The sequence below is a fragment of the Balaenoptera borealis genome (genome assembly GCF_965194805.1).
Source record: "Balaenoptera borealis genome assembly, chromosome: 8".
Taxonomy (NCBI): domain Eukaryota; kingdom Metazoa; phylum Chordata; class Mammalia; order Artiodactyla; family Balaenopteridae; genus Balaenoptera; species Balaenoptera borealis.
Genome location: NC_138865.1, coordinates 95,217,876 through 95,231,807, shown reverse-complemented (window position 1 = coordinate 95,231,807; position 13,932 = coordinate 95,217,876). Strand labels below are relative to the sequence as shown.

At 40.2% G+C, this 13,932-nt stretch overlaps 1 protein-coding gene and 1 pseudogene across 7 annotated transcripts in view; both read right to left on the bottom strand.

The window, feature by feature from the left end:
* Nucleotides 1-13,932, bottom strand: part of SLC44A1 (solute carrier family 44 member 1) — a 210,013-nt gene that overhangs the window by 149,952 nt on the left and 46,129 nt on the right. For all 6 annotated transcript variants that reach the window (XR_014247878.1, XR_014247879.1, XM_082403967.1 and 3 more), the window contains exons 2-3: nucleotides 11,490-11,579; nucleotides 672-814 (exon numbers count right to left, since the gene is read on the bottom strand). Coding sequence is in view for 4 of the 6 variants with exons in the window: in XM_082403967.1 (XP_082260093.1) it covers nucleotides 672-814; nucleotides 11,490-11,579 (233 nt within the window). In the remaining 2 variants the exon portion in view is untranslated. The remainder of the gene's footprint in view (nucleotides 1-671; nucleotides 815-11,489; nucleotides 11,580-13,932) is intronic.
* LOC309633790 (Y-box-binding protein 1 pseudogene) lies at nucleotides 826-7,359 on the bottom strand (annotated as a pseudogene). Its single transcript has 2 exons — nucleotides 7,348-7,359; nucleotides 826-4,180 (listed from the first exon to the last, which is right to left on the bottom strand). The product of its transcript is annotated as a Y-box-binding protein 1 pseudogene (transcript).

Genomic DNA, 13,932 nt, shown 5'->3' with positions numbered 1-13,932 from the left:
AAAGTTTGATGGGGCATAAATACACAGTTTGAACAAACATACTATCATACATAAAATGTTTGATGAAATATATTTTCCTCACAGACATTAAAAATGAAAAATAGCTCTTTTGAAGAAAAGAGGTGATTAAGTCAGGAATTTCATGAAATCCAAAAGCTGAACCTTGAGAACCAAAAGAAATTTCAAAGTCTGACAAAGAAAATATATCTCTTATAAAATTGGAAATCAATGTGTACTTATAAATGATGCAGCACAAAATGCTTCATTGTAACTTTAATGCGTCAAAATCCATTATCCCTCTGCCTTCCATCAAGTACACTCTTAGGAAGAAAAATATTATATTATTTTCTGTGTTAAAACTTAGTGTACAGCCTAAAGGTGAGCTGGAAAACAGAGTACAAGAGTAACCCTCTCAAATCACGCATTTACTCATTAAAACCTCAAGGTAGCCCATTTTAACATGGCACCTAATTTTGTTTCCTGGAAAATGTATTTATAGACCAAAACCAGAAACGATTCAAGTGGACAGTTAAAAAGAAAATAAAAAACATCAACAGGAAGCATATAAAAATAATATTCCGTAAGATATTATCTTTATAACAGTAAGAAAAGCAGGATGCCCCCCTCCCCTTCAAAGTTTCCAGTGTTCACCATTCAGCCAGTCTACTCACTTCCGGTGGGTGTGGTCCATGCCACTGTTTGGTATTGCTTCCAACTTTGCATTTTTCTGCCCACAGATATTTCCATAGCTGTCGTATCCTGACACTAGTCTTGCTGCTGCACCTGTTGCTACTGAAAAGCCACAAATAAATCCCTAGGGGAAAAAAACAGAAAAAAAACATACAAATAAACCATTTCAATAGCAACAGTCACTACTTGATACAATAATGAGCTGCTTTTGTCCCTTGAAGGGAATAAAGAGCTATCTTTCCTTTTGCAAACACTATTTCACTGTTCTCCTTGGATTTCACATAAGCTATATACAAAGCAGTCCACAGGGTAACACTATTTACTACAATAACAAATCTCAAGCTTTTACATCATAAGATTGTCTTTGCATTTTATAATAATAATAGCAGTTTCTCTGTATTGAACATCTGCTCAATGCCAGGATCTGTACCAGATGCTTACCATACATTTTCTCTAATCCTGATGATGGGGAAACTGAGGCCCAGAGAGCATAAATAAGTTGCCCAAGGCCATAGAAGCTAGTAAAGATCAGAGCATAGACTCAGACCCAGCTTTCTTCATTCTTTAGTTTTATTTGGTTGTAAAAGAGTTCTGTTAAATGAACAACAGCAACAGATGAAAGACAAAAATTCAAAGAACAATAGGTACGTGGGTTTTGAATTACTATCACTTCAGTACACACAACACTTCTGTTCCCTTCCCGCAGTAAAGTTGAATACAAGCCAAAGAATTATACCATGAAGCACCACCACGCTCTGAATATTGGAGACTCAAGGAGAGTGAGGCACTGGGTCCATGTGCCGCAAAGGTCACTTCATTTCATGGGAATATGCTTCGCCACAGTGCCAAAGGCAAATGGTACTTCCTTCAGAACTGCATCATGCTTGCTAAATTGAGGATGCACTGACCAAAGCAAAGCAATAAAACCCTACACTCAACTGCAGGCTACTGGGCATAAGAACAGGAAATAAGGTGAGTCCCTACTAATAACTGATTGAATTGGGAGAAAGGATGGGGGTTAAGAAATATTCTTGCAACACGGTCATTAAAAAGGCTGAGTTTTTTGTTATCTTTATTAAAGTGACGAATGAAGATAGAGATGATCACTGTTTCACTCATCATAGCCAAGTATCATGAGTAGTACTTACCTAAGCAGCCCTGCTAGAGCTCAGGTCTACACTGGTAAATACTGTACTCATATGCAATGCCTCAAAGGATTTCCCTCTTAAACCTACTTTCCTAAAAAGGCAAACAAACTCTTTTTTCTAAATAGCTCCTCTATGTTTATCGTGCAGGTAAGGAAAATGAAGGGGGAAGCATAGAGAGTGTAGGTCTACCTAGTAAAAACGTCTTGAAACTACGCTTTGTAAGAAAGTGGACTTGGAGCAGAGACTATGCCTGATTCGCTACCCTCTCACCCTCTGATCCTTTTGCCAAGTTATTTTAATTCTCTGTGCCTCAATCTACTCACCTGTAAAATGAAGATAATGAGTGTCGCTCTTAAGGCTGCTGTAAGGATTAAATGAAACAATCCAGTAAGGGGGTAAGAATCCTGTTTGGCACATAGTAACAGCTCAATAAATGTTGGCTATTACAGTCGCTAGAAATGAGAACATGTTGTAAGGGAAAGACCATGGGCTTTCGAGTCAGATAAACCTGCACTGATCGGTGGAATACTGATGAGTCCATTTTCTACTCAGGTGACCTTGGACAAACTTGCTTAATTCTCCATGCCTCACTTTACCCATCTCTAAGTTGGGGCTAAAACCACTTACCACTAAGGCTGCTGTGACAATTATCTAAAATAATAATGTAAAATGTCTGTCTCAGTACATGTTAGTACCCTTCTGCCTCAAAGCACAGCTAACTGCTAGCACTGGAGTTAGGCATAGGCTGGTCAGTATTCACTCATTCACCCTCACCCCGGTTTCCCTCTCCCTCTCTCCTGACTCCTCCAAGGACACTGCAGGGCAATTAGTCCCACATCAGAACTTCAAGCCAATACTAAGACATGAGAAAAATATGTATAATCCCCAACATACATATACATGTGCAAATCAGCATGCCATTTTTAAAAATTTAAGACCTTTATTAACAGGTGCTTGCAGTTTGTTGGCTTTTTTGAAAAAATCAAGCTGTAAACTTTTATTACAAATTAAAAATGAGGTTCTTAAAAATCTCAACTTGACCAGATATGAAACAATTTAAAAGCCTTTAAAGGTGTATTGAGAAAAACCAGGCTTTTAAAATAAAAAAAAAAAAACACGTTTGTCATTACCAAAAAGATATGTCTTTAGGTAAAAATAATAAAAACCCCATGCTGCAGAGATAATGCAGATAGCTCTAGTTATCTGGTCAGCAGGCAAAAAGCAAGCACTTAAGGTCTTCAGCTCCAATCTTTCGTTCATTGCTTACTGCTGGAATTTCGTATTCATGTCTTGTAGGATGACTAAACCGGATGATGGTAGAGATGGTAAACCGGGTGTTTACTCAGCCCCGCCCTGCTCAGCCTCGGGAGCAGACAAGCGGAGGAATTCTCAGCTGGTGGATCATCGGCTGCATTTGTCTCTTCGCCACCTTGTGGTTTAGGGTTTTCTGGGTGTCTGCGTCGGTAATTGAAGTTGCGGCGGTACCTACGTTGAGGTGGCTGCTGACCTTGGGTCTCATCTCCTTGATTTTCCTTATCTTCTTCACTGCCGTCCTCTCCGGGCTGTCTCTGGCGAGGAGGGCCCCTGCGGAATCGTGGTCTACAACCCTGATACATATTCTGTCTCACTGGTCTACCTTGTTCTCCTGCGCCCCGGTTGTCAGCACCCTCCATCACTTCTCTCTGCACGGGAGGGTTGGAACGCTGTGCTCGACGCCCATAGGGTCTCCGCACGCAGTAAGGTGGGCGCCTTCGCCTGCAGTAGGGCCGCCGCTGTCGGGCCTGGCCTTCGGGGGCACTCTCGGATCCCTCCGTCTTTTCCCTGCTCTCACTAATTTGGTATTTCTGCTGGTAATTGCGGGTAGGACCCCTGTGACGTGGAGAGCGTCTATAATGGTTATGGTCTGCGGCATATTTACTGCCTTGCGCTGGAAATCCACCAGCGCCTGTAACATTTGCTGCCTCCGCGTCCTCGTCTCCTTCAACGACATCAAACTCCACCGTCTCTCCATCTCCTACGCTGCGAAGGTACTTCCTGGGGTTCTCCTTCTTTACGGCAGTCTGGTGTACAAATACATCTTCCTTGATGTCATGCCCGTTGATTAAGCCCTACCCGTTTCTTACACTGAACCATTTTACTGTTCCCAGAACCTTCGCTGCGATGACCTTCTCGTCCCCGCCGGCAGGCGCTGCCGATGTGAGGCCGCCCGGGCCGCCGCGCCCTGCGCCGCCGCTGCCCGTCGTGCAGGGCGTGGTGTCGGCAGCGGGTCTCGGCCTCGCTGCTCCTGGTTGCGGCGACGGTGACTGGGGCCCCCTGCGGCTTCTCCCGGGCTGTGATGGTAACTAGGCCGGTGGCAGCGGTGGCGCTGCTCCGGGCTCTGTGGGGTCCGCTCTCCCAGCATTCTATTTTAAGCATATCCTTGAACTTCACATTAGGAAGCCCTACACTAAACAAAACTGGAGGTGGAGGTAAATATTGGAGGTTTCATGGCTAACTTTTCCAATACAGTTCTTTAACAAGAAGGATCACAGAGTAATAGAAAGGGAATCAGAAAGTTCTGGATTCAAACCCTCATTCTACCACTTACTACCTGTATAACTTTGATCCAGTTACCTACTTAGGTATTTCCTCCTCATCTCTGACACAAAGTAATATCAACTGTTTCACAGCCTAATGATGAGGACTAAATGACATAATGCATCTCTGACTTCTAGCTGGTCTGGTACATGGCAGGTGGTCAATATATGGTGCCTGTTAGTGAGAAAGTCAGACTAAAGAGGTTGACAACAGTAATTGGGGACAAACCAAAAACCCCTTCAGTTCTCTATTTTAGACAAGACTTTCTAAGGGGTCAGGGGAAGTGAGAAATATTGTCAGTCATTTTGTTATGACACAGAAACATTCAGACCACAATTACAATCTTCTTTCACTACTAGCCTAAAATAGGAAAGCCCTTGCATAATTAAAAGGTTATGTTCTTCTTTCACTTTTTATAGAAATTTTCTTCTTATGTTTGATAAGTACTTTGTGTTACAGAGTGCCTTAAATGGTTTCTGATTTCCCTTTATGACTATTTTTAACAATACTGTTGGACATGCGGTTTTTGTGCATGTGTGTGTGTTTGTGTTGTTTTTTTTTAAAAATCATAAGCCACCTCGTATCCCTCTGGGATGTAGGCAGAGTATAAATTATAAATGTTACATATATATGGTAAAATGGGACACTGACATATTTTCACATAGGCCATTTAAACTTCTTAGTAGCTTCCCAAAGCATTAGAGTGGAGAGGGTGAAAAGCTGCAGGGGAGAAGGAAGGAGAATAGGAAGCTAATAAGATAGAAAGAAACCAAGACTGTTATTCCAGAGACTTCCCATATGGTACAAGTAGTGACAATGGAGAACTAGGCCAAATATAATTAAAAAGACAATCTCCTTTTTAAAAAAATGTGAAATCCAAATGCAGGAAGCAATACAGTTTCAAATGAGAAAAAATGTGGTACATGAAATTAAAATAGGCTGAGAGAAATTTTACAGAATGCACTCAATAATTTAATGGCTCCATGAGGCAGATGGGGGCCGTACTCAACAGAAGGAAATCACATTAACGAAGCAAATGATAAGGGGGATGAGGAAAGCTTTTATACACCTATAGTAGGGAGCAATCACTAGAGAGAAAGTAAGCCTATTAGTAAGGAAGAGAATCATGGCTAAAATCTTAAAATGACTAAGCTATTGAAGTGCTTTCAGAACTGCTATTTGAAGAGAGAGAGAAGGAGCAGACAAATCTAATAACAAACAGGAGGTGACTCAAATCAGATAAAGGGATACAGGGATGGTAGATCACAGGCAAGATCTGGCAACTAATAAGTACCTATTGCCTACGTCAGAGAAAGAAAATTTGCTAATTAATGAACTGTGCTCATTTCCCCTTCACATCACAAGGTTTAGTTCAACTTAAGTAAGAGTTTTGGTTTAGTTTCATTCACTATCAGTCAAAAGAAGGGACATATTTTATTTCACAAGCATGTTTGAATTTCACACGTGGAGCATTTACCATGCCACTGAGCAAGGCAGAGGCCTTAGTTTCTCTCTGAAGAAAAAAAAAAAGTCAACAAAACATGCATGAGGGGTGGGGATGGGGTATGATATGGCATTATGCTTCAACATAAAAAGATGGGGGGAAAAGACATAGGCTTACAGCCTTCTCCCGGGGATTAATGAAAATATATCCAGGCTTTTTTCTCAAAGACTTCCTCTCTTATCTCAATCAACACTTGGAGTCAGTCTGCTAATAACTAATTTGTCAGACTTCAGAGTAACACTTGGCTTCTCTTCCTCCTGTTCTGAGAACCCTGAGACAAGGGGGCTATTAGGACCCAGCAGATGGGATAGAATTAGAATGTCTGATGCAGAACTAATACTTATGCAAGCAAATTTCAAAAACAAAGTTAAAAGCTTTGCCAATCTGCCAGATTTCTGGATTTCTTTAAAGTTTAATAGGATACATTACTCTAAGAAAGAGGAAAGAGGAAAAAAACAAGAATGGTTTGAAGTCTAGGAAATGTCCACTCAATAAGCATTTATTGAGCACATAAAAACGCAAGATGCCATGCAAGGTACAAAGGGTTATAATACGTAAAGTTCACCCTGAAAGAACGGAAGTGTTCTCAAAAGAAAAAAATAATGGGGCATGAGGGAGCAAAATCAGAGAGGTTCAGTTTCATGGGCAGCTCGAGCAATGAAAAAGAAAACACAGACAAAGGATATGTACTGAGAATTGAACCCAGCTCTTTTGCAAATACTCATGATCCCAGACAAGTCACTTTAAATTCTCTGAGCCTCAGTCTCCTTACCTGTCACTAAGAATGGACTAGATTAATCTCAAAAGCCCTTTCCACTTCCAAAATGTTATGATTCTAAGGGAAAGTACATACAGAGCAAATTTTTTCAAGGTATACTTCCAGGGAGAAGTATAGGCCCTTTTGATCCACTATAATGACTGAGTGGGGAAGGGGCGGGAGGGGATGTAGATTAAAAGTAAATGGATTTAACTGAGCTGTACATTTAAAAATAGTTAAAATAATAAATTTTAAGTTATGTATATTTTACCACAATGATAAAAAGAAAAACCAAAAGATTTAACAGAAAGTAGGTAGTCATTTGGATCAGGTGACCTTAAGGTAATTTTTGGCATGCTGTTCTTCCTATTCTATCATCCTGCCACAGCACAGCCCATCACACAGGTGATGAAACACTGCAGTGAGTCTTTGAGTCTTTCACTTTGTGCTGCATACTCCACAATAGTTAATGAGGTAGAAACACTGTGCGCTAAGAACTAGACTAAGGCTATAAAATAGAAAAGGTCCTTGAAAGCAGTCTGCAGGGACGACCTATGCAGACCTATAAGGGCTCCTAAATCCAGCCCTAGTCCAGATCATTCTCCAAAATTCCAGCTCTGTGTTTCCAACTGCTTATCCCTACCCACACACTGTACATGTCCACAACTCACCTCCTTCCACATTTCCCCAAACCACTTCCCCTTCCTGCATACGCCCTATCTCCATTAGCAGCACCGTTCCTGACTAGACTGCACAGCTAGGATATGGAGTGAGAAGACTCTAGCGTCCTAACTCTGTACTAGAGGAAGCAGGAATGCTAAACTCTTTGCTCAGAGTCTGAAATATTGACTAGACCACATTTAACTGGCAGGTGAGGTTACTGTGTCTTACAGGTCCATGTTCTTAACAGCAACTTCTTTTGTTGTTCCCAATTCCGGGCAACAAAGAAGGGACTGACTATCTCTTGATGCCTTGCCTTCTTCCTCTTCTCCCCTGGGTTCAATGCTGCCGCCACTGTATAATCTTAGACAAGTTATTCAACGTATCTCTGTGCCTCCTTATCTGTAAAGTGGGAATGATGATAACAATAGTATCTACTTCATTGAGCAGTTGTGAAAATTAAATCTGTATCGAGTGCAGAGAACAGTACCTAGTCCATAAGTTAGCAGCAATAATGATCAGGGCTAAGTTGGAGGAGGTATCTGTGTCTTCTATTTTCCAAGGTAGGTACTCCTGTTAGGACCATCCAGACTCTTCTTTTTCCTGACTTTTGAGGTAAGATGATCTGGGCAGATGTGGTCCAGGTGGATCTCTTTTCTTTCCTCTTCTCACATATACCTCTACTTGGGACAGAATGAAGTCAGACTATCCAAGGTGGGAAGAACCTTGAGTCCATGTGGGCCAAGCTTCATTCCACTGGTCATGTTTACCAAGGAATTCTTTACTGGGCATAATCAAGTGACTGCTTGGCTACTAACAAAGTAGTAATTTGTTTATCCATCCCACTCTTATTCCTTCATGTGCACAGAAACTGTGGTTTGGAACCTACAAGGAGCTGGAGTAGGATTTGAGCTGAAAAAGCTCACCCGGAACCCATAACACAAGAATCTCTCAGTCATCCTTTATCTGTTTCCCACTTGCCCGCAACACTGGTGACACCAAATATTATTGATCCCACTCCTTCAATCTCTCTCCTCCCCTTTACTATTTCCTTATTTCAGGTTTTTCACCTCTTATCTAGACTCATCTGAACTGTTGCATCAGCCTCTGAACTGGTGGCCTGAAATCTCTTCCCTCTTTACAATGACTTTACATTTATTTTGGCTACCAGGGCCATGTTTCTAAACCCAGCCATATCATTTCTTGCTTAAAACTCTTCAGTAGTTTATCAGTGCCTACAACAGTGGGTCTCAACACTGGCTGAACATTAGAATCACAGAGATTAAATCAGATTCACTCGGGTGGGGCCCAGGAACGAGTATTTTTATTCTAATACCAGCTAATTCCAATATGCAGCTAGTGTTAAGAACCACTTGTTTACTATCTTAATGGAAAATAGAAATTTAGAAGTACAATGCTACATGTAATTTTTTAGAACAGGGTAAGCATATGTCCAAAAATGTCAAAATATTGAATAAGTTCGAATCTGGAAGACGATAGCTCTCACAAAGGCTGATAGCAATTTACTTTGAAAAATACCCTAAGTTCTAGACAATTCAAGCATGGAAAAACCTTAAAAGTAAGGGAAGAAATAAAAGAGAAGTACAAGTATTTATGACGAGATGAACATGTGTAAATAAAAAGATTTAATGGTGAAGATGAGTGAAAGATGACAAGATCTTAAAATATTTCAGAACTACAGAATAGATACCAAGGAGTGAGAAAAGAACTGCAAGTAAGGGCAGTGAGTAAAGATATGGTTTGAGTAATGGGCTGCAAAGATTGACTATAAAAGCAGAAGCAACTGGGCCACTAGGTGAAAAGAATATAGGCAGAAAGTTCTGGTTCCTATTCTATTTTTGCCTTTCATGGGCAGCAGTATATTCTTAGATAAGCTAATACTTAATCTCACTACACTTTGCCTGTAAACTGGGGATAAAACCCATTTCATAGTGTAACTGGGAGAATTTAGTGAGATAAATACATATATGAAAGCATCAAGCCCATGATAATCCTCAAAAAATATTTGTTGAATGTTTCTCTTAAAGGTACTATAGAATGAAATCCAAAGGCAAAAACAAAATACAACTTTTAAAAAACATACAAAACGCATACTCAGAAGACCAAAAAAAAACTTTGGTCTATTGTTTTGCCAGTAAGGTGTGCAACAGAACTTTGAGATTTCTCCAGTTTCCACATGGAAAAATTTGATGTTAGCTCAGCTCCAAGATGGTAATCCATAAAAAGAATCATTCCAAAACAAATAACGCTATGCCTGCATTTAAAAGTACACACAGTGGGTCTTAATTACCATCACACTGAAATTAACATTATATTAATTACCACTGCATTACAACATTTCAGTAAACAAATAGCTCCTTACTCTCTGGTCACTCCCAAATCAGCCTATTAACATTAATGATTGCACTTTCCTGAGCTTTTTTAGCACAGAAAATCAAAAGCACCTCGGGTGGCAGGTACATATTTTTATAAACTTAATTTTGAAAGGTCAGCTGCTATTTGTCCCAGGGTGAAATTTGGGGGTGGGGAGTGGTTGTGGACTAGTTCTGTTAGCAAAGAATGTTCTCCACACTCCGATGCTGCATTTCAGTTGCTACTCCATTAAACTAAGCAGACTCTTGAACAACATCTTACAAGTCCTAAGTTAGGAAATGGGTATTTTGATGTTTTCTAAATATCCTAGATTTGATGAAACTGAGCTGTCTATTATCTTTAAAACTAACACTCTTTATTTTACTGGGTTTATTATATCTCATCAGAGTTCACTGCTTTCTTTTCCTTGATTCAGGAGCTGGACTGGTGCCTACACTTATGCGCATTAGCCATGAATAGGGTTGTTCTGTGTTTCTCAAATGACATTTTTGAGGTGGGCAGCCGCAGAGAGACACAGAATAAGATTACCTAAAAAGTAGTAATAAATAAAAAATAACAAGATTCCTAAAAAAAAAAAAGGTATGGGAAAAAGGAGGTTAAATACACTCACACTTGAGTGAAAAAAAAGGGTGCCCGACGTAGCATAATTTTGTTTCCAGCTGCAAAGACTAAGGAAAGAGAGAACAATACTGTCTGCGCAATCCCCTGATCCCCTCGAGGGGGAGGAAACTAAGTGGCAGAAAAGAGCACTGGCCTGGAAGGTAAAGAGTCCTGGGGCTCTGTTCCCAACTCTGCCATTCACTAACAGTGTGGCCTTGGGATGGTCATTATCATCTCTGGGGTCTGATGTTCTTAACGTATATAATGAGGGTGATGCACCAGGTGAGGATTTCTAAGTCCTTGCTAGCTCGAAATATCGGCTAGCTCTAAAACAGCTGCTTTCTACCTTTTTTCCAGCCCAGCACACTGGCAGTTGACACTAAAGTCCCTGAACCCTGTGTGGAAACTCCTGCAGGGTAGAGCGGGGATGCAATCTGAGTAAGCACAGCCCCAGCACTTTGCACTCTGCTCCTCCATCCTCCATACCCATTGGAAAATCACCAGCTCCCGTGACCTCTGACTGAGAGATGCCACTTATTACAATAGACACAGCAGGCAGCAGGAGCCTAGTATGGGTCGAAGGAGGAAGAAGCAGGGAGAAACCAGCCTCCTTCTAGGAAGAACTAAAAAATGTCAGAACTGGAACCATTGTAGATATCATCTAGCAAAACCTCTAATTTTATAGAAAAGAACACCAAGTCCCAGAAAGGAAACTGAATGGCACAAAAATAACCATCAGGTTTGTGTGACTGGGTTGGATAAATACTCAGGACTCGACTCCATGACCATTGCTCTGCTCACCACCCCATCAAGATCATAGTTCACGGATATTTTGGTCAAATGACGTGGCTTTCTGAAATGGGCTAATCAAAAAGATAGAATTTCAATTATTCCTTAATTCTGATCACAGTTTTCATGCAAACCAAAAAAAAAAAAAAAAAAGTCAAGGGGTACCAAATACCACTTAACTGTATGGGGAAAAATAACCTGCTTCAATGGTATCCTAGGATTTCCAGGTATAAGCAATTCAAGAGGGGTTATTTATTTATTTACAAATATAAATAAATAAATAATAAATAACAAGTTCCCTCTTTAAACTAACTCCCCATCATCCCCTCGGATCATGAGTTCAGGTTCTGAGGATCTGTGAGTTTCTTACCATCCCAATGCAGAACAGGATAAAAAGCAGCAGCCACGGTATGTCTGTGCAGCTACGGTCCTCCAGTGGCTTCCATTCTCGTTTGGAGCTCTAATTGAAAACACAAAGAGAGTGGTAAATGTGAATTTTAGTTAAAGTTAGGAAGGTGCAAACATGCCATCGATACCTAGATCCCTTCTTTTCCTGACAAATTCCTATTGAACCTTTGAGTTCAATAGGAACCTCAAATATGTGTCACCTTTCTGTGAATTTTACCCTAACACCCACCTCTCTTCCTGGCCAGGATTGATTCCAATGCTTTTTTGGTACCTCTATTAGAGCAGTTAGCGTGCTGAATTATTATTGATTGAGCTGTGCCCCTAGCAGAGCATGAGCTTTGCAAGGGAAGAGACCACTTCTCATTTCCCAGTGTCTAACGTGATGCTTGAGGGTTCATGGTATATACTCAGTAAGGGCTTTTTTAAATTAATAAACAGACAAATTCTTCCAACATCAATCTTGGTGGTAGCTTTTTCTTTGTGTGTCCAGATGCTAGACTTAAAAATGTAGAACGTGCTTTCTACATGTTCTCATCTAGGAAGGAAGCTCATTAATTATGAATTCCTATTGGGGGGTAGACTCTTCTAAGTCTAATAAAATTCAGGAACAAAAAACTAAATTAAAACACTTTTACAGACAGATCTGGGCAACTCCTAAACCACCATCCACAGATTTTCATTCTGTTTTTAGAAAGTGTAAAGAGTTTTTAGATCAAACACAAAGATTCCCTAACTAAAAAACTAAAGGCATTCTAAAAAGTTAACTTGCAAAGTATTGATTGGAATTGAGTGCATTTTTTTTTTCATACAGCAATAGCCTGAGGTTCTCAAATCAGCTCACAAATTCCCTTTAACCAGAATGTAACTGAAATAACACTCTTGAGCTTTCTAATGAACAAAAATCCCTGAGTCTCACACCCTTTCCTGGAAACAATAAGCAGAGAAGGGAGAGAGAAGGTAGCCTTGGGAAACTTATGGGAAAAGTTCCTGCAGAAAGAAGGCCGGGGCCTCCAGTGGCTTCCATGACAAGATCCAGGAAGCTATCCGGAGAAGGCTTGTCAGTAGGAAAGGACACCCGCACAAGGTGTGATAAGGAGATAAGAGAGCCCTCTAGTATAATTAGTACGTAGAGTTCAAGAGTGGGGACCCAGTTCTTAATCAGGTTTGCTTAGCTTTCTCTCCTTCTAAAACAGTTTTTAACTTTGACAACCTGATGAAAGCTACAGATTCTTTTCTTAGGAGATAAGCATACAGTTGCATAATTTTCTTAAAAGTTTAGGGAATTCAGACCCCAGGTTATGAAACTCAACTTTAAAATACCTGCCTATGGACACTGAGGGCAAAGCATTGGAGCTACAACCACTCCTTCCTGACCCCTAAATGCTAACCAGACAAATGCCTTTCCCTTCTTTAGTGTCTTATACACTGTTAGTTTTTCACAAACAACAACAGAAACCACCACCCTTGATAGCTTGTTCCCAGACACCCACACAAGAAAACAAAAGAGCACTAGTTAGTCATGGAAAAAACCTCACCCCAAGACTCTAACTAGCATTAAAAACCAAGAGTGAGTAGGCAGTGTTTTCCAGAGGAATATAACACTATGGCAAATGGATGAAGGACTCTGTCCTCTCCTTGGCTCTGTCATTAGTTAGCTACATGACTTTAGATAAAACACTTCATCTCCCTGGGTGGCAGGAAGAAGTGAGATTAAATCTCTTCGGTTCCTTCCAACTCTAAAAATCTATGGTCAGGAATGCAGTTTTGTGAAAATTTGTGCAATGACCAAAAAACTGCAAAAATAATTTGACATTATTCCCTGTGTTATTCAAACAAGAATGCATGCATTGTGGTCTGTGTTTTGGAAGACCGTTGTTCATAGTATGAATAAAGAATGTTTCTTTGTATGAAATAATTTCAAGCTTGCATAATACCCATTATAGTAAAATTACTTACAAACACAGAATTTGGACGCATCTTTGAAATTCATTACATTTACTCTAAGGTGATTTCCAGAGCAATGGCTACTTTGAAATACTATATTTGTTTATCTTAACAAACAGTATGTATTAGGGGAAGGTGGGGGGGACGAGTCTCAGACTGATTGAGCATTTTCTTTATCCACAACTATTTTCCTCGTATTTTTACTTCAGACCAACATTCAGCTTTTAATGCTTAAATTTTTACCTATAACATAAAGAAGGTAGAATTTCATTTTGACCAGAAAAACACAAAGATTCAATATCTCAACAGTCAACTTACTGTGGGCCACTTCTGGGCCAAATACATAGAAAACCTTTCACTGGGGATGAGAAGTGGAGAAGGGGTAGGGGTTACATATAAAAAATAGTCACAGAGTACAACACGGAGTAGAAGAATATAAAAAAAGGAGGTAGTCACCTCAC